Source organism: Canis aureus, chromosome 6, assembly GCF_053574225.1.
Source record: "Canis aureus isolate CA01 chromosome 6, VMU_Caureus_v.1.0, whole genome shotgun sequence".
Classification (NCBI taxonomy): domain Eukaryota; kingdom Metazoa; phylum Chordata; class Mammalia; order Carnivora; family Canidae; genus Canis; species Canis aureus.
In genome coordinates this window covers 50,779,752-50,798,633 of record NC_135616.1, presented here as the reverse complement: position 1 = coordinate 50,798,633, position 18,882 = coordinate 50,779,752, and the positions used below count along the sequence as shown (strand labels likewise).

Genomic DNA, 18,882 nt, shown 5'->3' with positions numbered 1-18,882 from the left:
ATTAGCCTGTTTCCTGTAAGAAAACAACTTTTCTAATATAATTTTCAACTTGTCACAAGTTTTAAAAGGTGGTGATGACGGCAAAAGCGCCAGTACTAATGAGGGAAACCAGCACTTGCTTACATGGATTTCTGGAAGGACTGTGTCAATGTACATTCTGTCCACTGGGGCACCAATTGAGCAATAAGTACCAAGAACTTAAATTTATATTGACTCAAAATATCCGTTTTGGGAAATCTGTAATAAGGAAATAATCCCCGGGACACCTGGATGGCTCAGCAGTTGAGCATTGGCCTCTGGCTCAGGGCATGACCCCGGAGTTCTGGGATCAAGACCACATCAGGCTCTGCAGCGAGCCTGTTTCTCCCTCTTCCTATGTCTCTGCCTCTCTCGCTGTCCCTCATGAATAAATGAATAAAATCTTAAAAAAAAAAAAAAGAGAGAGAATCCCCAGTGTAGAAAAAAGCTATACACTTTAATACTCATAACCATCTTATTTATAATAGTAAAAAGAAGTACTTGGATGTCCATTTATAAATAAATAAATGGTTATATAAACTACAGTATATCCATATGATGCAATATTATAGGATCATCAGAAATGTTTAAAGAGAAAATATAATAAAGTAGAAAAAATGATTATGATACAATAGTAAGAAAAAACTGGATGTATATATATCAGTGATCTAACATTTTAAGTTACATCTTTAGTATGATATCTAATAATGTTAATTTTTCATCATAAATGTGAATAAAATTTATTCTTAGTTATTAGGAGCTAGAAAATACTAAGTGCTAGAGAAATTAACCTTCCTATGTCCACTACAACACTACTCACAATAGCCAAGATCTGGAAACAACCTAAGTGTCCATCCACAGATATAGAGATAAAGAAAACATGATTTATACATACAATGGAATACAAGGCAATCTTTAAAAAGGAAAGAAATCCTGCAATATGCAACATGGATGAACTTTGAGGACATTATGCTAAGTAAAATAAGCCAGTCACAGAAAGACAAATACTACATGATTCTATGTATATGAGGTACCTAAAATAGTCAAATTTTGAGGTGTCTGGGTGGCTAAATTGGTTAAATGCCAAATTCTTGATTTTGGCTAAGGTCATAATCTCAGAGTTGAGAGACTGAGCCCCAAGCTGGGCTCTGCGCTTCAGCGCATAGTCTGCTTGAGATTCTCTCTCCTTCTCTGCCTCTGCCCCTTCCCCTGCTCGCACATGCTCTCTCTATATATAAAATAAATAAATATATAAATAAATAAGTAAAGCCTTTTTAAAAATAATAATAGTCAAATTTGTAGAATCAAACAGTGGAATGGTGATTGCTAGAGGCTGGCGGTGGGAATAAGTTACTAATCAATAGACATAAATCTTTAGTCAAGTAAGATGAATAAGCTCTAGAGATCTGCTGTACAACACTATACCATAATTAATAATGATGTATTATACACTTAAAAATTTGTTAAGAGGAGAACCACAAAAGACCCTGAATAGCAAGGCAATCTTGAGAAAGTAGCTAGAGGTAACATGCTTCCTAATTTCAATCTATACTACAAAGCTATAATAGCCAAAACAGTGTGGTGCTGGCACAAAAACATACACATTGATCAATGAAACAGACTAGAGAGTCCAGAAATAAACCCACTTATGGAATTCCCGGGTGGCCCAGGTGGTTAAGCTTCTGACTCTTGATTTCAGCTCAGGTCATGATCTCAGGGTTGTGAGACTGACCCCCACATAAGACTCGGCAATAGGGGGGAGTCTGCTTGACTCCGTCTGCTCCTCCTCCACTCCGTCTGCTCCTCCTCCTCCCTGTTTGCATGTCCACTCACATGATCTCTCTCTCTCAGATAAATAAATCTTTAAACCCACACTTATATGGTCAATTAATCTTTGACAAAGGAGGCAAGAACATACAATGAGGAAAAAACAGTCTCTTCAATAAATGATGCTGGGAAAACTGGAAAATCACATGCAAAAGAAGGAAACTGAACTACTTCCTTACACTATACACAAAAATAAATTCAAAATAGATTAAAGACCTAAATGTAAGACCAGGGACGCCTGGGTGGCTCAGCGGTTGAGCGTCTGCCTTCGGCCCCGGGCATGATCCCAGGGTCCAGGATCAAGTTCCACTTCGGGCTCCTTGTGGGGCATGGGGCGCCTGCTTCTCCCTCTGCTTATGTCTCTGCCTCTCTCTCTCTGTCTCTCATGAATAAAAAAATTTTTTAATCTTTTAAAAAAAATAAATGTAAGACCAGAAACTATAAAACTTCTAGAAGAAAGCATTAGGCAATAAGCTCCTTCATATCAGTCTTAGCAATATTTTGTGGATATGTCTCCTCAAGCAAGAGCAACAAAAACAAGAATAAATAAATGGGAGTACGTAAAACTAAAAAGCTTTTGCAGAGCAAAGGAAATCATCAATAAAATGAAAAGACAATCTACTGAACAGCAGATATTTGCAAGTGATATACTCAATAAGGGATTAATATCCAAAATATATAAAGAACTCACACAACTCAATACACACACACACACAAAAACAATCTAGAAATGGGCAGAGCAACTGAAAAGACATTTCTCCAAAGACACAGAGACACACGAAAAGATGTTGAACATTACTAATTATCAAGGAAATGCAAATCAAAACCACAATGAGATATCACCTCACACCTGTGAGAATGGCTATTATTAAAAAGACGAGAAATAACAAGTGTTGGTGAGGATGTGGAGAAAAGGGAACCCTCCCACCCTGTTGGTGGGAATGCAAAATGGTACAGCGATTTGAAGAACCCTAGAGGTTCCTCAAAAAATTAAAAACAAAACTACCATATAATTCAGCAATTCCACTTCTGGGTATTTATTTGAACTAAATAAAAACGCTGATTTGAAAAAAAAAATACATGCACTCTATGTCCACTGCAGCATTATCTACAATAGCTGAGATATGAAAGCAACCTGGGTATCCATCGAAAGATGAATGGATAAAGATATAGATGTAAATATATATACACACATATTTCCAAGAAAAAAGCACAAACTTCCAAGGGGAAAAAAATTTAAGAATGAGGATCTCATGTTAAGTGTTCCTACTACAATAAAACAAAATTTTTAAAAAGAAAATATTAGGGGATCCCTGGGTGGCTCAGCAGTTTAACGCCTGCCTTTGGCTCAGGGTGTGATCCTGGAGTCCTGGGATCTGGTCCCACGTTGGGCTCCCTGCATGGAGCCTGCTTCTCCCTCTGCCTGTGTCTCTCTGCCTCTCTCTCTCTATGTGTGTGTGTGTGTCTCTCATGAACAAATAAAATCTTTTAAAAAAAGAAAATATTAAACACTTTAAAAATTTAATAGGATTTAGATTGAGTATACTGAAATAAATATTCCATAAAAAACATCCAATTAAGTAAATTGTAACTACTGAACAATGTATATGAAATAATATGAGATGTGATTCTCTGAATTTTCCCCAGTATATCCGGAAAAATCTGGTGATCCTACAAAATATTCCAGTTATATATGTAAAATAATTAGTCTCTAATTTACACTGCTAAACATCCTTTCATGACTCCCTGGTCACTTACCTCTGCCTAAATCTCAAGTGTGCCCTACGCTACCATCCCGTAACTTTTTCCTTTTCTTCTGGATGACTTCTACAAGATTTAGTCCGCTCCCAAGGCTCCAGGTGCCATACAAGCTGATGATACCCAAACCTAAACCCATGGACAGTCATGTTGAGGTCCAAGATAAATGCTTGCCGCACGGTCACTTTATGACCCCCACACAACTCACACAGTTCGGCGATCTCAACTCATCCTCTATTCAATCATTGCCCCAATCTGTTCTTCCTCCTATTTCTCACCTTGTTCAATGACAAAGCTTCCCATGCAATAGCTCAAGCAAGAAATCTTGTCATCACTATAGACTCCTCCTCCTTCTTCCCTCTTGCTGTCAACCATCAAATCCAGGTACCTAACCTTCTAAAACCTCCCTTTTGCCTCCTCTTCTAACGGGTCTCCTTTCCCAGTCCTGCAGCCCTCCAATCCATCCTCTACATCACCCGCAGAGAAATCTTTCAGAGTATACATCTGACAATGTCACTCCTTTGTATAAAATCACACCGGTGGTAGTCACACACAATACTAACTCCTTAGCCTGGCCTACAAATTCCCTCCATCTCCACTCCCCTGGGCCCTACCTCCCACTTCCCATTACTCCCCCTCTGGAACCCCACGCTGCAACCACACAGAAACAAACGGTTCTTCAAAAAAAAAACCCAGGCTCGCGCTCCTGGCTTTACACGTGTCCCCGACGCCCCCAAGCTCTGTCCAAATTCAGTTCAGGCGTCACAAACGCCGCACGGCTCGCACCATGCCTGGCCTCGGGGCTTCACACGTGCGCCCATCCCCACCCCATCCCGTCGACTTTATCCAGATTCACTCAGGCATCCGAATTTCCCGGAGCCCGTGTGCCTCCCAACGGTCTCAAATAATCCCGCCTGTACATCTTGATAAAGATGTTATTCAGTTATTCACACGGTGTTACAAAGGCCTGGCTCTCCCATAAGGCTGCATTCCTGGAAGCAGAGGCTCTTCCACCTTTCGTATCTCAAGTCCTGGCACAGCACCTGACATTCTAAAAACCAAGCACAAGTATCGCCCCCGCCACCACCGCCACCACCACCACCCCCGCCCCCGCCCGGAAAGAAACGGTGGAAAGGAGCCGCAGGCTGGGACAGGTAGGGACGTCCGGCGAGGGCGAAGTCCACCAGCACAGTCACGCTCCGCTCAAACCCGGGCGGACTGACAGTTGCACGAACGCACGCCAGGCGACCCCCGCCGAAGGACAGGGGTGGCGCCAGGATTCTCTCCGCGTCGCGCGAGGGTCCCATCCTCAGGGACGGAGCCCCCGCCCCCGGGGGTTGGCTGCGCGCGGCTCGCCCTGCCTCCCGCCCAGGCCCAGCTCCCGGCCCGCGCCCCGAGTCCCGGAGCCCCGGAGCCTCACTTCTCCACATCCGCTGACTTCATGATGTGGGTCTTCGCCGCCGTCAGCTTCCAGGGCCCGAAGGAGAAGTCCTGGTGGCTGCTCTGGAAGCCGTGGATCATCATGGCCGAGGCGGCGCCGGCGCTGACCTCACGGAACACGCTGGACGACCGGCGGCAGCGGCGGCGAAGGCAGACACGGGTTTCTCCGCCTCCGCCAGGCCCAGCCCCCTCGGCTTCCGAGCCGTTACCATGCCCGGCCCCTGCCGCCCCGCCCCCTGCCGCCCTACCCGGACGCCGGCCCTCCTTTCCGCATTCTCCGCCTCTTCGAGCTTTACTTCCGGGGCCAGTTGCTAATGTTGCGTGACCTACGTCTTACGTCACGAGGCACCGGAAAACAAAAAAGGGGGCGAAACTACTGAGGGGCGGGGCTTCGGCGGCAGGGGGTGTGGTCAATGACGCACCGCCCCTCCCGCCAGACTCCTTGGATGACGTCACCTGGGAGTATTTTCACAGAACGCCCGTGATGGAGGCGAATTCAACAAGATCTTTACAGAACTCGCAAAGTGCTGTGATTACGTCCATGTTGGCGAATCAGCGTGCAGAGAAAATGCCGTATGTTTTTCTGTTGAGGCCAAAAACCCAGAAATCCCTTAGAATTGAGAGGTCCAGCACCAAATGTTACGTGATTCAGAAGTGGACATCTAACAATTGTTGACTAAGACTCCTTATCAAAAATTTCAGACTTCGGACAGTTCAAGGCTTTCCTATTCTAGGTCCCTGGTATAGTGGAAGCAACACGGGAGAAATTGGCATTAAATCCACTTTTGCAGTGCTGTTTTGGGCATCCTTGGGCAAACGTCTTAACTAATGACTTTGGCTTCAGTTGCCTCAGAACAAGATGGCTTCATGCTAGGACATCTCCCGAATCTTGTCTTTCTGGCCTCATTTCCAGAACCTCCGTCTCAGCTCTACCCACGTGCACTCAGCCCTACTTCTAAGCCCTTATTCTTGCTGTTCTCTCCCTTAAACCTATTAAGCCTATTCAGACGCATCCCTTTTCAAACTCAACGTGGCATCTTCGGAAAATGTAGATTCTCCAGCCCCCATGCCTCACCCTAGCCAAGGAATGATTTGCCTTGCACGGATACATTTTCAAAAGGCTTTCCCTAAGCCCTGGAGCTGGGTTTACTTACTTCTTCCTCTGAGCCAACATGTTAACTTAAGAAAACTTCAGCGTCCACTCATTCATCCAAATGAATATCAAAATGTGAGCACCTGAGATTTGCCAAGCATTTGTTTTATAACAAAATAGCATTCTCACCCTCTCTTGTAATGGATTTTGACAATGGAATTCTGAGACATCGTTTCAGTGATACAAGGCAGGACCTCTTTCCTCTCAAAATGTATGTTACCTATCCAGTTTCATTTAAAATTTCAATGGCTTCAAGTAGGGAAATGGGCCATGATTTGCTTAATCAGTTACTTACAATTTAGTCTAAATGATTTTATTATATCATTTTCTATGCACTAACCTTGATAGGAAAGTACCAGGCCACACTATCCAGACCCCAGCCAGTGCTTTCCCACCTACCCTTTCAAAACATTTGCCCCTTCCCAAATTTTCCTAGGCAGGCTACAGTGAAGACTTCCTATTAGAAGGATATTTGTATCCAAACTTAAAATCTAACAATTAAGCCCCTTGTTTCTATGGCCTCCAATTCAGCATCTTATTAGAGACTTTAAGACTAAAATTCTTTGAGGGTACAAAGAAACAAATCTTTAAAGGTATAAAAAAAATCTTTAAAGGTATAATTTAATGCACTCACACATTAGAAAGAGAAATAGGCGTAAACTGGGTATTGTCTGTGCCATTCAAGTACTATCATGCAACAACTATCTGCATATAAAGCTGGGTTTGGGGAAGGAGTAATACCTGGGACTTGATTTTTCAAGAGCCACCCAATCAAACCATCTACTGTGCTAGTTTGCCAAGATTTAGTTCTGAGAACAACCAACTGGTTATTAAAGAAATTTGCTCATTACACGGGTTTTTGGGGGCGCCCACTATGGTGCCAGAATCTGTTTTAGGTATAAGGACACAGCAGGAAATAAAACAGGCGAGATCCCTTTCATTTCAAGGCTCATACTACAATGGAGAAGACAAGTAATAAGAAAGTAAAGAAAATTTGTGATTTCAGTCTGGGATAAATTCTGTGCAGAACATTAAGCAGCTTAGGTGGAAAGGGTTATGTGTGTGTGTGTGTGTGTGTGTGTGTGTGTGATTGAGTATGTGTGTGTTTGGGTATAGAAAGTAGACTGGTATAGATGGAGTGATCAGAAGAGCCTATTACTGGGAGCGTGTAGATGAATGGAGAAATGTAGGCATGGGGCACATCAAGAAGGAACTTGATGATGCCATGCTAAAGAACTTGGAAAAAAAAAAGAAAAAAAAAAGAAGGAAAGAAAAAGAAAAAAAAAAAAAAGAACTTGGGACTTTTCCCAATGAATGATTAGAGGTCACTGCCTCGGTGAGGGAGTATGATGGCCTAAACTTGTTTCTTCAAAGTGAGATACACATACATGTTATCATACAGCAAGATGCATTGGAGGGAAGGAAGAAAACATTAATACTTCTATTTATATTTTTTTCGTTTTTTTAGTTCCATTGTGCACAAGTTCTATAATATTCATATGCATTTTATTTTCAAACAAATATTGGGATACATTTTTTTTTACAGATATTAATGGGAAATGATTAAATAACTTTGTGGACTATTGGCCTAGCTGAAGGCAGTAGTAGGGGGGTGAGAGAGAAGAGGATAGGTATGGGAGAGGACTAGGTGACTGACTGAGTACAAGGGGAGACACATCCAATAAGTGGCCTGGAGATCACAACATCATAATCAGAGTACCTGTCACAGACCTGTGTGTTCTGTTCTGTGATGACAAAGAAAGACAAGGACCATCAAGAGAAAAGACATGGTCATATAAAAAGAGAGAAGAGCTGTGGCAATGAAGTCTGACTCCCTTTGTTCCCTCATATGTGAAATTCTATACAATGCTAATATCTGAATGCTAAAATCTGTGCAATGTAGGGGCATCTGAAAGAATGATCACAGTCATTAAAGAAAATCAATATTGTTTAAATTTGTATACTGCATCAGTTGTAATTTAACTGTCTCTTCTGTGTCAGAGTGATTCCTTTCTGCACTACAGGATAGCTTGCCGAAAGATTGATCTTAAAACTGCAAAGAGGGGAGTCTGGGTGGCTTGGTTAAGCATCCAACCCTCCATCTCAGGTCTTGATCTTGGGGTTCTGAGTTCAAGCCCTGTGTTGGACTCCCCTCTGGGCATGGAGCCTACTTTTAAAAAAAATGCAAACAATTTGGCCAAATTACCCATCTACAAAGCTACCCAGCTTTCCCTTCATTTAAGGGGCTCAGGATCTGTGAACTGACTCATATCTGGGAACTAGAGAGGGGTTATGGCTTTCATGGTGATTGATGCAATCCAAGTTTTGCTTTCATTTTTGTTTTGTTTTGTTGTGCTGGTAGTACAGACCAAGTAGAACCTTAATGTACTGTTCATCTATTTCTAGCCTAGAGACTCACCATCAGTTACCCTTGCCCAAGATCTCTGTGGGTCAATCCATTTTGGTGATCACTCCACCCTTGCTGCCTATTGTAGTTATCATACTCATATTGCCTCTGATCAATTAAATACTCCTATTTGCCTTTTGCCATCTTGGACATCACTGTAGTCAGTCCTATGGAAATCATGGAGTCTATTCTAATGGAAGGTCTCTCATCTCCATCCCTCCATTGTAAAAATAAGCCAATGAAGCTCTTTTGAAGGATGGTGGTGTCCCTTTCATCAGTGTATTTCTTGGTAATGGACATGTACTCCAGTCCTCTCAGGGGACATAATTAGGAGGTGGATAAGCAGGTTACATGAGAGAAATCCATTCCAGCATTCTTATCTCCCTATGTTTTTGCATTACTTCTACATTAAGCCAAAGAAAATCTATATTTCTACTTCTGGCATCTAGGGTCATGGTTGAGATCAGGTTTCAGTGAGCCTACTGAACAAACAAGTCCCAGCTGTTCACACCAGCACATTGAATCCATTTATCAACACATTCGGCTCTCTCTAAAATTATATTCTTCCTTTACTGGACCAGCATCCTCAGTGTGGAAATAAAAATTCCCACACATGGGGCGCCTGGGTGCTCAGTTGATTAAGTGTCTGCCTTTTGGCTCAGGTCATGATCCCAGGGTCCTGGGATTGAGCCCTGTGCATCCAGTGGGGGGTGTGCTTCTCTCTCTCTCTCTCTCAAATAAATAAATAAAGTCTTTTTAAAAAAATCCCACGCTTGCTTTCTGGAATTTTGCCAATATAAATTAGCAAAATACTGCAATTTGTTTGCTATTTTCAAGTTCTGGATGTGATTTTTGCATCTTGTCCTCTGGATGCACTGACAGTGGATGTGGTTAAGCAATGAAAAGTGGTTAGTGTTGGGCACAAAGAGAAATGGCACCCTCTTGCAAGGTGTCTACCTCAGCTGAGGTCATCCTGGAGCCTTGAAGCAAATTAGGACCATCTTAGAGAGAGGAAAGGGGCTGGGGATTGCAGGATCAGGGTACTTAGTTTCCCCAAATCTTACTGCCTCAACTCAATGTCCCCACTCTTGGTCTAAATGTTCTAAAGTCACATGAGAGGTCTGCAAGCCTGAAAATTAAACCTATGTTGAAAGTCAGCCATCTGCAAGACCATCAATGTGGCTAATTTTGTGCTCTTTTAGTTCATTAGCTAGAAGAGGCCAGAGATACTTATAACAGGCCACCTGAGAAACTTGCTAGTTTTCTCACAATGAGCTAAGCCAAGGATTTAAGTTATATATTCTGTTTCTGTTTAACGGTTTACCCTGACAGTTTCAACATGCATACTTAACAAAGCCTATTTGTTTATATTACCACCCTCCTCTCAAACACCATAGGGTCTTGGAATGCTTTCATCCCGACCACCCAACTCACTTCATGTTATTTGCCTCCTTTGCTTTGAAAAAGAAAAAAAAAATCCATTCTCTGGCTCCCTGTTTTTACTAGCTATCTAAATTATTTTTTTTTCAAAAACCCTCAAAAGGAATTGTGCTTATATCAAAACAAAAGAAAGGAGGTGGCATCCTCCTTTGTTCCATCCTGAGGTAGGCAAGAAGAAAAGTTCTTGCAAAAGGTAGAGAAGCAGCAGACAAGTGAGATGGCTGGTGGAGCCCCTGCAGCAGAGAGAGCAGTTTTCAGGGGGTTAAGCCAGGGCCTAGAAGTATCTCCTGAATAAAATGCCTGCAGGAGGCCTCTGTATGCCTCAACTTATTGAGAAAGAGAAGGCTAAACACTAAAGTATAATCCCTAAGGGAGCATCTTAATCAAGTTCCTCTTGATTGAAAGTAATAGAAAACCTCTTCAAACTAGCTTTAGCTAAGTACTCTATCCTATATATTTAAGAATCCAGGGTTACCGCCTGGAATGTGCTGCGAAAGTGAACAACCCTCTCTCCTCCCAGAGCCTCTCGGTAGACATCTTGATAGCTGTCTCTGGGTTCACATTTTAAATTTCCAGAAGAGAAGATCTGACTGGCTCAGCCTGAGTCAGGTGACCACCATAACCCAGTTAGGGTGACTAAATGGGGCCATGCTGGTACAAGCGCCCCCCGCCAACTTTGGAGACAATGGTTCTGAGAGAGAGATAGAGTCTGCACACCCTGCCCCCAAGATCTGTAACAGTGGGCTTTGGGCTGTTTAGGGCAGGAACAGAAGGGTTTTTAAGTATGTGGTACTCTTAATTTAGGGAAGCCCCAGTGGGGACAGAAAATATTAGCAGAATGGAACATGAAAAGAGAAGTTGAAAGAGAAGTTATAGAATTTAACCTCTACCTACTTTACAGTTTTCTGTGACCAAACACAGACCTAACATTTAAGCGACACCTTGGCAAGGTTTGGGGACCCACAAAAGGATGAATTAAAGGTGAGCAATAGGTTATATCAAAAGCCAAAATTAAAACTATGTAGGCTCACAAAATATGTAAAACAGGGGAGTATCTACTTAGAGATCAGTGTTCTAGGTATTTAATAGCTACAGTGATATAACCCAATATACACCCATTTGGCTTATGAGAAATCCAATTTATGAGAATTCACATTCTTACTTAGGCTGCTGAGGCATTTCTTTGAATTTACAAGAAGGACCCTGTGACTTTTCACCTGCTGGGAGAACAGCTGAGCGTCCCAAGCAGGAGCCACCATGTGGCCAGCCAGGTAGAGGTCCCCACCTGGTTGAGGCTGGCTCTCAGAGCTCTCTAATGGCTGATAGTGGGGATGATGCAGGAATCAGTAGCGTTTTCATTAATTTTTTGGTCCTTGGTGTTAATTTTTGGCATTAAAGTTTTTATTATACAAATATGATAGTGCTTTATTGTGTAATATATTAGATACAGGGACCCATTGTGAGTGTAGATGTAAGTGTATAGCACACGACAATGGCAAAAAAGCTGATGGAATAACAGTAAACACATTATTTTAGAACCGTTTACAAAGAGAATCAATTGCACTATATCTTTGTGATAATTGTTCATGTTAACTGTTGGAGTCACTTGTCCAATTTCATAGAGAATTGGTGTTGTTTTAGTATAAATGGGCATCCATTGGGGGACTCAGGAAAACGTAAACACACAAGAGACCTTGATTCAAATGTTATGTTAAAAGAAAAATTACTGGATAATTCCTAAATATGACACACTATACTCTCAAAAGTGTTTTTGTAGCAGTAGAGTTGAGTAAAGGTAGATTTTTATATGTGTGTGCTTTAAATTCAGGTAACAGAAATGCTAAGCCATAATATTCCAGAGGATGCACAGATTTACTCAGGGACAGAAATGAGCAAGTGAACCACGGATTTTAAGACAGCTACCCGAGAAACAGGGATTAAAAACAAAACAAATGGAACATGGCCAAAATATTTTTCTTTCTTTTTCCTGCTTATTTTGGGGCCCAAACAAGGATAAAAGAAACCTACTCAAGTCACATGCAGGGAATTTGGATGGACAAATAGGGTTTCTTTCTGAAGGTATAGGTTTAAATGCAAGTTCAGAATCTGGAGGAGGGTACGAGCTGGTAGAGGTGCGATGAGGGGAGATTCTGAGTTGGAATCAGGTGTCATCTCCCTTGGTAGACACAAGCAGGAGGCTGTGCATGGGCTATGGCCTGCAGACCTAGAGGCAGAGCCCCATCACTAGAGTGTGAGTTGTTAAAATGAAGGTGATGTTAAAATGAAAAGAAAAACATCTTCAGGGGTTATTGATGTCATTGGGTGTGGTCAATCAGACTACCCTGAGAAGAGATGAAAAAATGAATAGGCTTTGGCAAGTGGAATCTTCAACATTTCCCTTGAAATGGGAAAAATCTAAACAGGCTTTTGAGGGGGAACATAAATGGGTAAGCACCAGGGATCCAGAGTCAGGCTGCCTGGGCTCCAACCTTCTCTCCTCACTTGCTAGTTGTGTGGCCTCTGCCAACCCTCACTTTGCTCATTATTTTTTCTTATGGTCATTCCCAATAATGACATATATCATAGGATGGTCAGGAAAGTTAAACAAGAGAATATATAGGAGTATCTAATCTAGCACAGTGCCTCACAGAGGTACTTATTCAATAAACTATCCAGGGTATGAATGGAGTCATGCATGCTGGTCATTCTGAGTGATCCTCATTCTCCAAGTGTGGTCCTGAGGCCACATGCATCAGAATTGCCTGAAATGCTTGATTAAAAATTACATTCCTATTGCTCCTCCCAGACCTGCTAATTCAGAATCTATAAGAGTGGGATCTGATTTGAAAGGAGGATTCATTTTTAACAAGATCCTCACATTAATCTTATGTACACTAAACTCAGAATTCTCAGACCATGATAACCCCAGAGGCTGCTAAAAAGCTAGAGCATTCACCAGAGAGAGTAGAAGCCATTGGGATAAAATGTGATGTTCCTACAAATTGCTAAACACAGTGGTTTTCTTCCATGAGGAGGAGTATGTTTGTGTGCACGCCCACGTGTATACTTTGAAGAGAGATGACTGGAGGCTGCTGATACAAATAGTGATGATGGCCGCAATGATTTATTGGACACTATTCTGTGCCAGGCACTGTGATAAGTTATTTACAAATTGAGTTCATTTAATTCTTAACATGAATAAAATTTAACATACACTCTTTTTTTATTCAAAAACATGTTATGATCTCAGATGCAGCTATCCGTGTTTGTGAGACACCTGATGTTACTACCATAGACCATGACCCATGTCCTGTCAACCTACGAGCAGGGTATCCTAATTTCAGCAAAAGGGCTACAAATAATTAAAACAGCTTCTGGGAATTTCCTGCTACTATTGTGGATGGATAGACTATCTGCTGAGCATTGAAGTCACCCAGATAATGGCAGGGCTTAGCAGAGAAAGGCCACAGAAGGCCAGTTGCCAAATCCATCTGACAGTCCTGAGGGTGACAGAGAAGAGGAGGGTGAGAGAATGGGAAAGTGGGGTGATTTGGCCTCATAGGGTGGGGGTTTTAAGCAGAGTTAGAAAAGCAATGTTTCTGATGCATCAGGGTGGAGTGAGGAGACTGAAGCCCACCACCATCATGGAGGTACATGGGATTAATGAAAAATGAGCTGCGCAGGTCACGAGGGCAATGAAGGAAGCAGGGTCCTCTCAGAAAGACAAGATTTCAGTTAAGGAATTTGAAAGGCACGGTCTATAAACAGTTTAAAAATGTATGTAAGAATTTGTTTCTTATGGGTATTGGTGAACAGTACTGCCATCCTCTTCCTTTCTCTCCCCTTCTCTCCCCTTCTCTCCCTTTCATTCCCTTTCTCTCTATTTCCCTTTGCACAAACCCCTCCTGGGCTGAGAATGCCCCCTCATTCTGCTCCATCTGGCTCACTCACATGTTCCTTCAGAAGCAGGCCCCAGTGTTCTGTCTTTTGAGAAAATCTTCTTCCCCATCATTCCCTCCCCCTCTCCCCTGTCAGAATGAAATGCCTCGTTAGTGCTGTCACCATACCTTCTATCAAGCATCATCAAAGCTCTTCTCTCATCATACACTGTCTGCTTGGTCCTCTGTTTCTCTCAACATACTATAAGCTAGTCACTTGCAAATGTTAGTGTGTGGCAGAGTTACTTAGAGGGTTTATTACGACAGATTGCTGGGCCCGCCCCCAGAGTGCCAAATTACTCTGTCTAGAGAGCTTTGATAATTTGCATTTCTAGTAAGTTCCAACGTGATACTGATGTTGCTGGTCCAAATAACATACATCAAGAACTTGTGTGGGAGAGGCTGTGGGTTGATGTTCCCCAATTTCTAGCGCAGTGTCTGGCATGTGATAAATCTTCAATGGATATTTGTTGAATAAATGAATCAAGAAAGTTCATTGGATTTTCAAGAATATTAAGCAAGCTTTGTCTCTGGTTTCATCATAGCCTCCATCCTCCTTTCTTCTACTTGTTCTGTTAACATCAGCCCCTATGAGCAGTGAGTCCCTTACAGCTTCCTCTGTCTTCCTGATGCAGGTCTGATCATTGCAGAAACTTATCTAAGTCTGCTGTCCCAGGCTCCGCTTTGCAAACCTGCTTCTTTGCTGCCTACCTTCACCAGTTAAAACCCATTTTCCTTATGTCCCATTATCTCAGTACTCATCAGGTAACTTCAAAAATAAATCATAAACAAATCAGTTTATGATTAAATAATGTTAGTGATTAATTATGTTTAAATTAAAACAAGTGTACTAGTGGTTTAGTATTAGTGATTTGCATGTCCCTCCAGTTTAATTATAAATTTATATTTTAACAGACTTCTTCAATGCCTTTTTGTAAGGCATTTAAAAGTATTCTTTTCAAAAAGTTTAGCCCTGTGCCTAGACTTATTCATTGATTCATAAGCATTTATCGAGAACCAACCATAATGCAGGCACTGGCTAGGTCCTGAGGAATCAAAGATGAGTAGGTCAGGGTGCACATATCCTCAGGAACTTACTTCTACACGTAGGAGACAGACACATAAACAGTGTCAATAACACCAATAGACACATGCGTGAAGCACTGTTAAATACAGAGGAAGGAGCCACTGACCAGACTGGAATGATTCTCACGTGAAAGCAGACCCAAAAACAAGCTATGAATCCCTCATGGAGAAGGGAAGAAGAAAGAACAGTGTAATGTCTTAGGTAAACTACAAGGAGTTTGGGAGGAGGCTAGACTATATCCACATACTTTATTCTTATTTAGAAACCATTAGGAGTTTTGGGTTTTGGTGGGGTTTTTTGGTCATGCTAGAGTTAAGCAATTAATAAAGGTTTGTCTCATTAGGATAACTAATTTTATAACATATCAAAAGAGATTTCTGACAACTCGATTATTCTAAGATCTCAATAATGAAACCACATTTCTAGTAAAACAAAATAATACGGAAGTCCTTTACATTTGGCTTCACTTTGCCTGAGAAACTCTGATGGGAGGAATGGGACCCAAGAATCTTCTAAGTGTCAGGAAGAGTTAGCTTAGAACTCAACTCATCTTTCAGAATCCCCTTGGTGAAAAGTACCCGTGACACACATATGGGAGGATTGGGGCTGGTATCTATATAAATACAGGTAAAATGACCCAGCGGTGAAAATTTTTCTACTCTGTTCAATTTCCTGTGAGTCTCAATAGGAAGAATGAGCAATAAAATAATTGCTTTGTATCTTAACAGTGTGATTCTACCTTCCAAATGAGCCCTACTGAATCAAACTGTAGTTCTACAGGGCTGCCTTTACATAACCTATGTCACCCTCAGGTCACAAATACTCCATCCTACTTCCTTTGGTCTGCTTATTGCCTTCTTAGTCCTCTTGCTCCCAATTCAAAATAACTTCCAATTCCTCATTGATTTACCCATTGAGTTGAATCTATTATTAAAATTTCTCAATTTTGAGCCCCTCAAGGACAGGGACCTTTGTCTTACTCATATTTATGGCCTCAAAGCCTGTTTGGGACTGTGAATGATACAGTAGTCATTCAACAAACCATTCAAGGGAAGAGACAGATGATCTAGGGTTTGAACAGTGGTAGGAAGGGCCAGGCTGGGGACTAGAAGGACTCCCAGGGTCAAGGCAGGGATTAGGATGGATTCATTCCATAGGTAGTTGGTGGGAGGAAGTCCAGGGAGACAGTGACCCCCTCAGGAGAAATCTAACAGGAGAGAAGGAGAGAAGCTCTTGCTCATCTGGGAACACATCATTGGTAGGGGTGATCCAGGCTGAAGATCCAGTCACAGACCTGAGGACCAAGAGCAGGACTCTGATTCCACAGCAGAAAGAGGGGAAGGCAGGACCCCATCCACAGAATGTTTACTGTGACAAACGAAGAATGGTGTCAAAGCATCAGACACATAAGGAGAAAAGAGGGATCCATAGTTCAACACAGAGGCTTAGTCATGGAGAAACAAGAGAAGAACTCAGTCCCCGAGCTGAGACCATTTTCCTCATCATGTGTATCATCAGATCAAGTCCCTCAGAACTTGAAAACACTTGAGGAAGTCTCCATTCCCTACCGCCAAAGAGCTCAGTGGAAACAAGAACCTACTTTCAACATCTCCTTGAGTAACCCTATCCACAGCCCCTCATCCCCACGTTTTCACATAAAATGTGAAAGGGAGGCCGGGTTCTGCAGAGGTGGGGGGGAGTAGAATGAGAGAATGCAAGAATTCTGACTTTGAAGAACTCAAAAAGGAAGGGAGGAGCAGGCTAAAAATGAGAATATAAATATTACAGCAAAGTAAGTGGTTGAGGGAGGGAACATAGGAAACCCATGGAATTTGAGGAGCTGTGGGAAGAGCAGAATTGACTGCATCCAAATTTATTTATTTATTTTTAAGATTTTATTTATTTATTCATGAGCGACACAGAGAAAGAGAGAGAGAGGGAGAGGCAGAGACACAGGCAGAGGGAGAAGCAGGCTCCATGCAGAGAGCCCGATGTGGGACTCGATCCTGGGACTCCAGGATCATGTCCTGGGCCGAAGGCAGGCACTAAACCACTGAGCCACCCAGGGATCCCCCCAAATTTATTTTTTAAAAATCAATGTTGCCTACTTTCACTTGTACCATGACTTGGAAATAACGCTAACTCATTAGAAAAGGAAAAATTAAAGCCAACCATTGCAAACACTCAGGGGCTATCAGAAAAACATATTAGCTGACTTAACTTGCAGAACAAATAAAGAGGCCCAGATTATATTGGGCTTTATTATTACCTCAAAAAGAAAACAATTATCTTTTCCTAACAGAGCTAGAGCTAATTGATTTCTGCATAATCATAATTCAGTTTAACAAATATTTCCTTAAAAAGGCACAATTAACCAATCAACTCGATTGCAATATCACATTGTTTCTCAGTCTCTTTCCTGTTACCGAACCTCCTAAGAAATGTCTTTCTTTTTTTTCTCTCCTGTGAAATACACCTCACGTGAAAGCTGGGAGTTAAAGTGGTTGTTCACTAAATAAATGGCAGGGTATTTGAAACCAAGGGTGGTTACTTAAGCTTGGCTGTAAAACTGGGTTTGTCAAGAAGTGACCCAATGTAAAAACCTGTGTCCTTCTTAAACAATGAAAAAAATCTTTGAGAGCTAGAGGAAGTGGGCTTCTGGGAAACTTATGCAAAAATCTATGTGATGTAGCGTGAAAAATCTGTGTGACTTAGACTCGTCGACCAGTTTTCTGAATCTGCTACTGCCTTGCTATTCTATAATGGCTTTAGATAATGTTTCCAATCTGTATTTTTGTGACATAATAGAAATAGTAATAATAATGATGATGATAGAATGATCTCCCTTAGCTTCCTCCCAAATGTGGTGGCCCTTCATATACCATTAATGCTAGACAAATGTCAATTACCATAATGATTAAAATGCTCAAACACACACCTCTGTTTTCTTGATTGTGAGGCAATCAAGATGCAGGAAATTATTTCTTGACCCTAACGTAGAATTCTAGATCCCAATGATTTTATCTCTTTGTTCCACTAGAAATCTAAGAGTAATTCTGAAGCCACTCAGTGACAGAACAGATAACTGGATAGGAACTTCTTCCCAGAATCCTTGCTGTCTACTTTGTCAGGTCCATGCCCCAGACCCCACCCCAATCCTCAGCTGTCTTTCAAAGATTGTATTATTCTGTGTATTCCAGCATGTATGAGCTTAGTTTGTGCTAGATTGGGAAAAGAGCCCAGCTATATGGGTCACAACGCCTGGGAAGAAGACCCACTTCAGACTTACTGATAGATGGGGGAGTCTAGATGTGTAAGAAAAGGAAAGGGGGAATCTCTTGACTAAGGGCACACACAGTCAAGAGAGCATCCATTTTGTACCTTCCGCATTCTAGGCTCTAGAATAATACTGTGTTCTGTGCGCTAGATAATACTGAGGTAAAAGACATCGCTTCTGACCTTAGGAAGCAGGCAGTGTGAGAGAGAGCCCGTGTCATTTCCCAAATACGCTGTCTGCCACTGAGGTGGCAACTGCGTCCTACTCAGCATCATGGCCACCCTCAAGGGCCAGATGGTAATGCCCAACAATGGTTCTGGGGCAACAGGAAAACAAAGCACATGGTGCCCAGAGGCTTCGGGATGTTTCTGGTCCACAATATTAAGGAGCTGGAAGCACTCACTTACAGATCTTACTGTTCTGAGATTGCTCACAATGTTTCCTCGGAGAACCACAGAGCCATTGTGGAAAGAGCAACACAACTGGCCCTCAGAGTCACCAACTCAATCTCAGGCTACTTAGAGTGGGAAGTGAATA

General features: G+C 42.1%; 1 protein-coding gene across 5 annotated transcripts in view; it reads right to left on the bottom strand.

Moving 5' to 3' along the window:
• Nucleotides 1-5,332, bottom strand: part of TIPRL (TOR signaling pathway regulator) — a 39,617-nt gene extending 34,285 nt beyond the window's left edge. Inside the window, exon 1 of one of the 5 annotated variants that reach the window (XM_077901559.1) lies at nt 5,292-5,332. In XM_077901559.1, the coding sequence (XP_077757685.1) occupies nt 5,292-5,317 (26 nt within the window). In that variant the 5' untranslated portion in view covers nt 5,318-5,332. Of the gene's footprint in view, nt 1-3,603; nt 3,797-3,881; nt 4,224-5,023; nt 5,268-5,291 lie in introns of those variants that run through there. The other 4 variants (XM_077901560.1, XM_077901558.1, XM_077901561.1 and 1 more) reach the window with 4 other exon arrangements.
• Between the last annotated feature and the right edge of the window lie 13,550 nt (nt 5,333-18,882).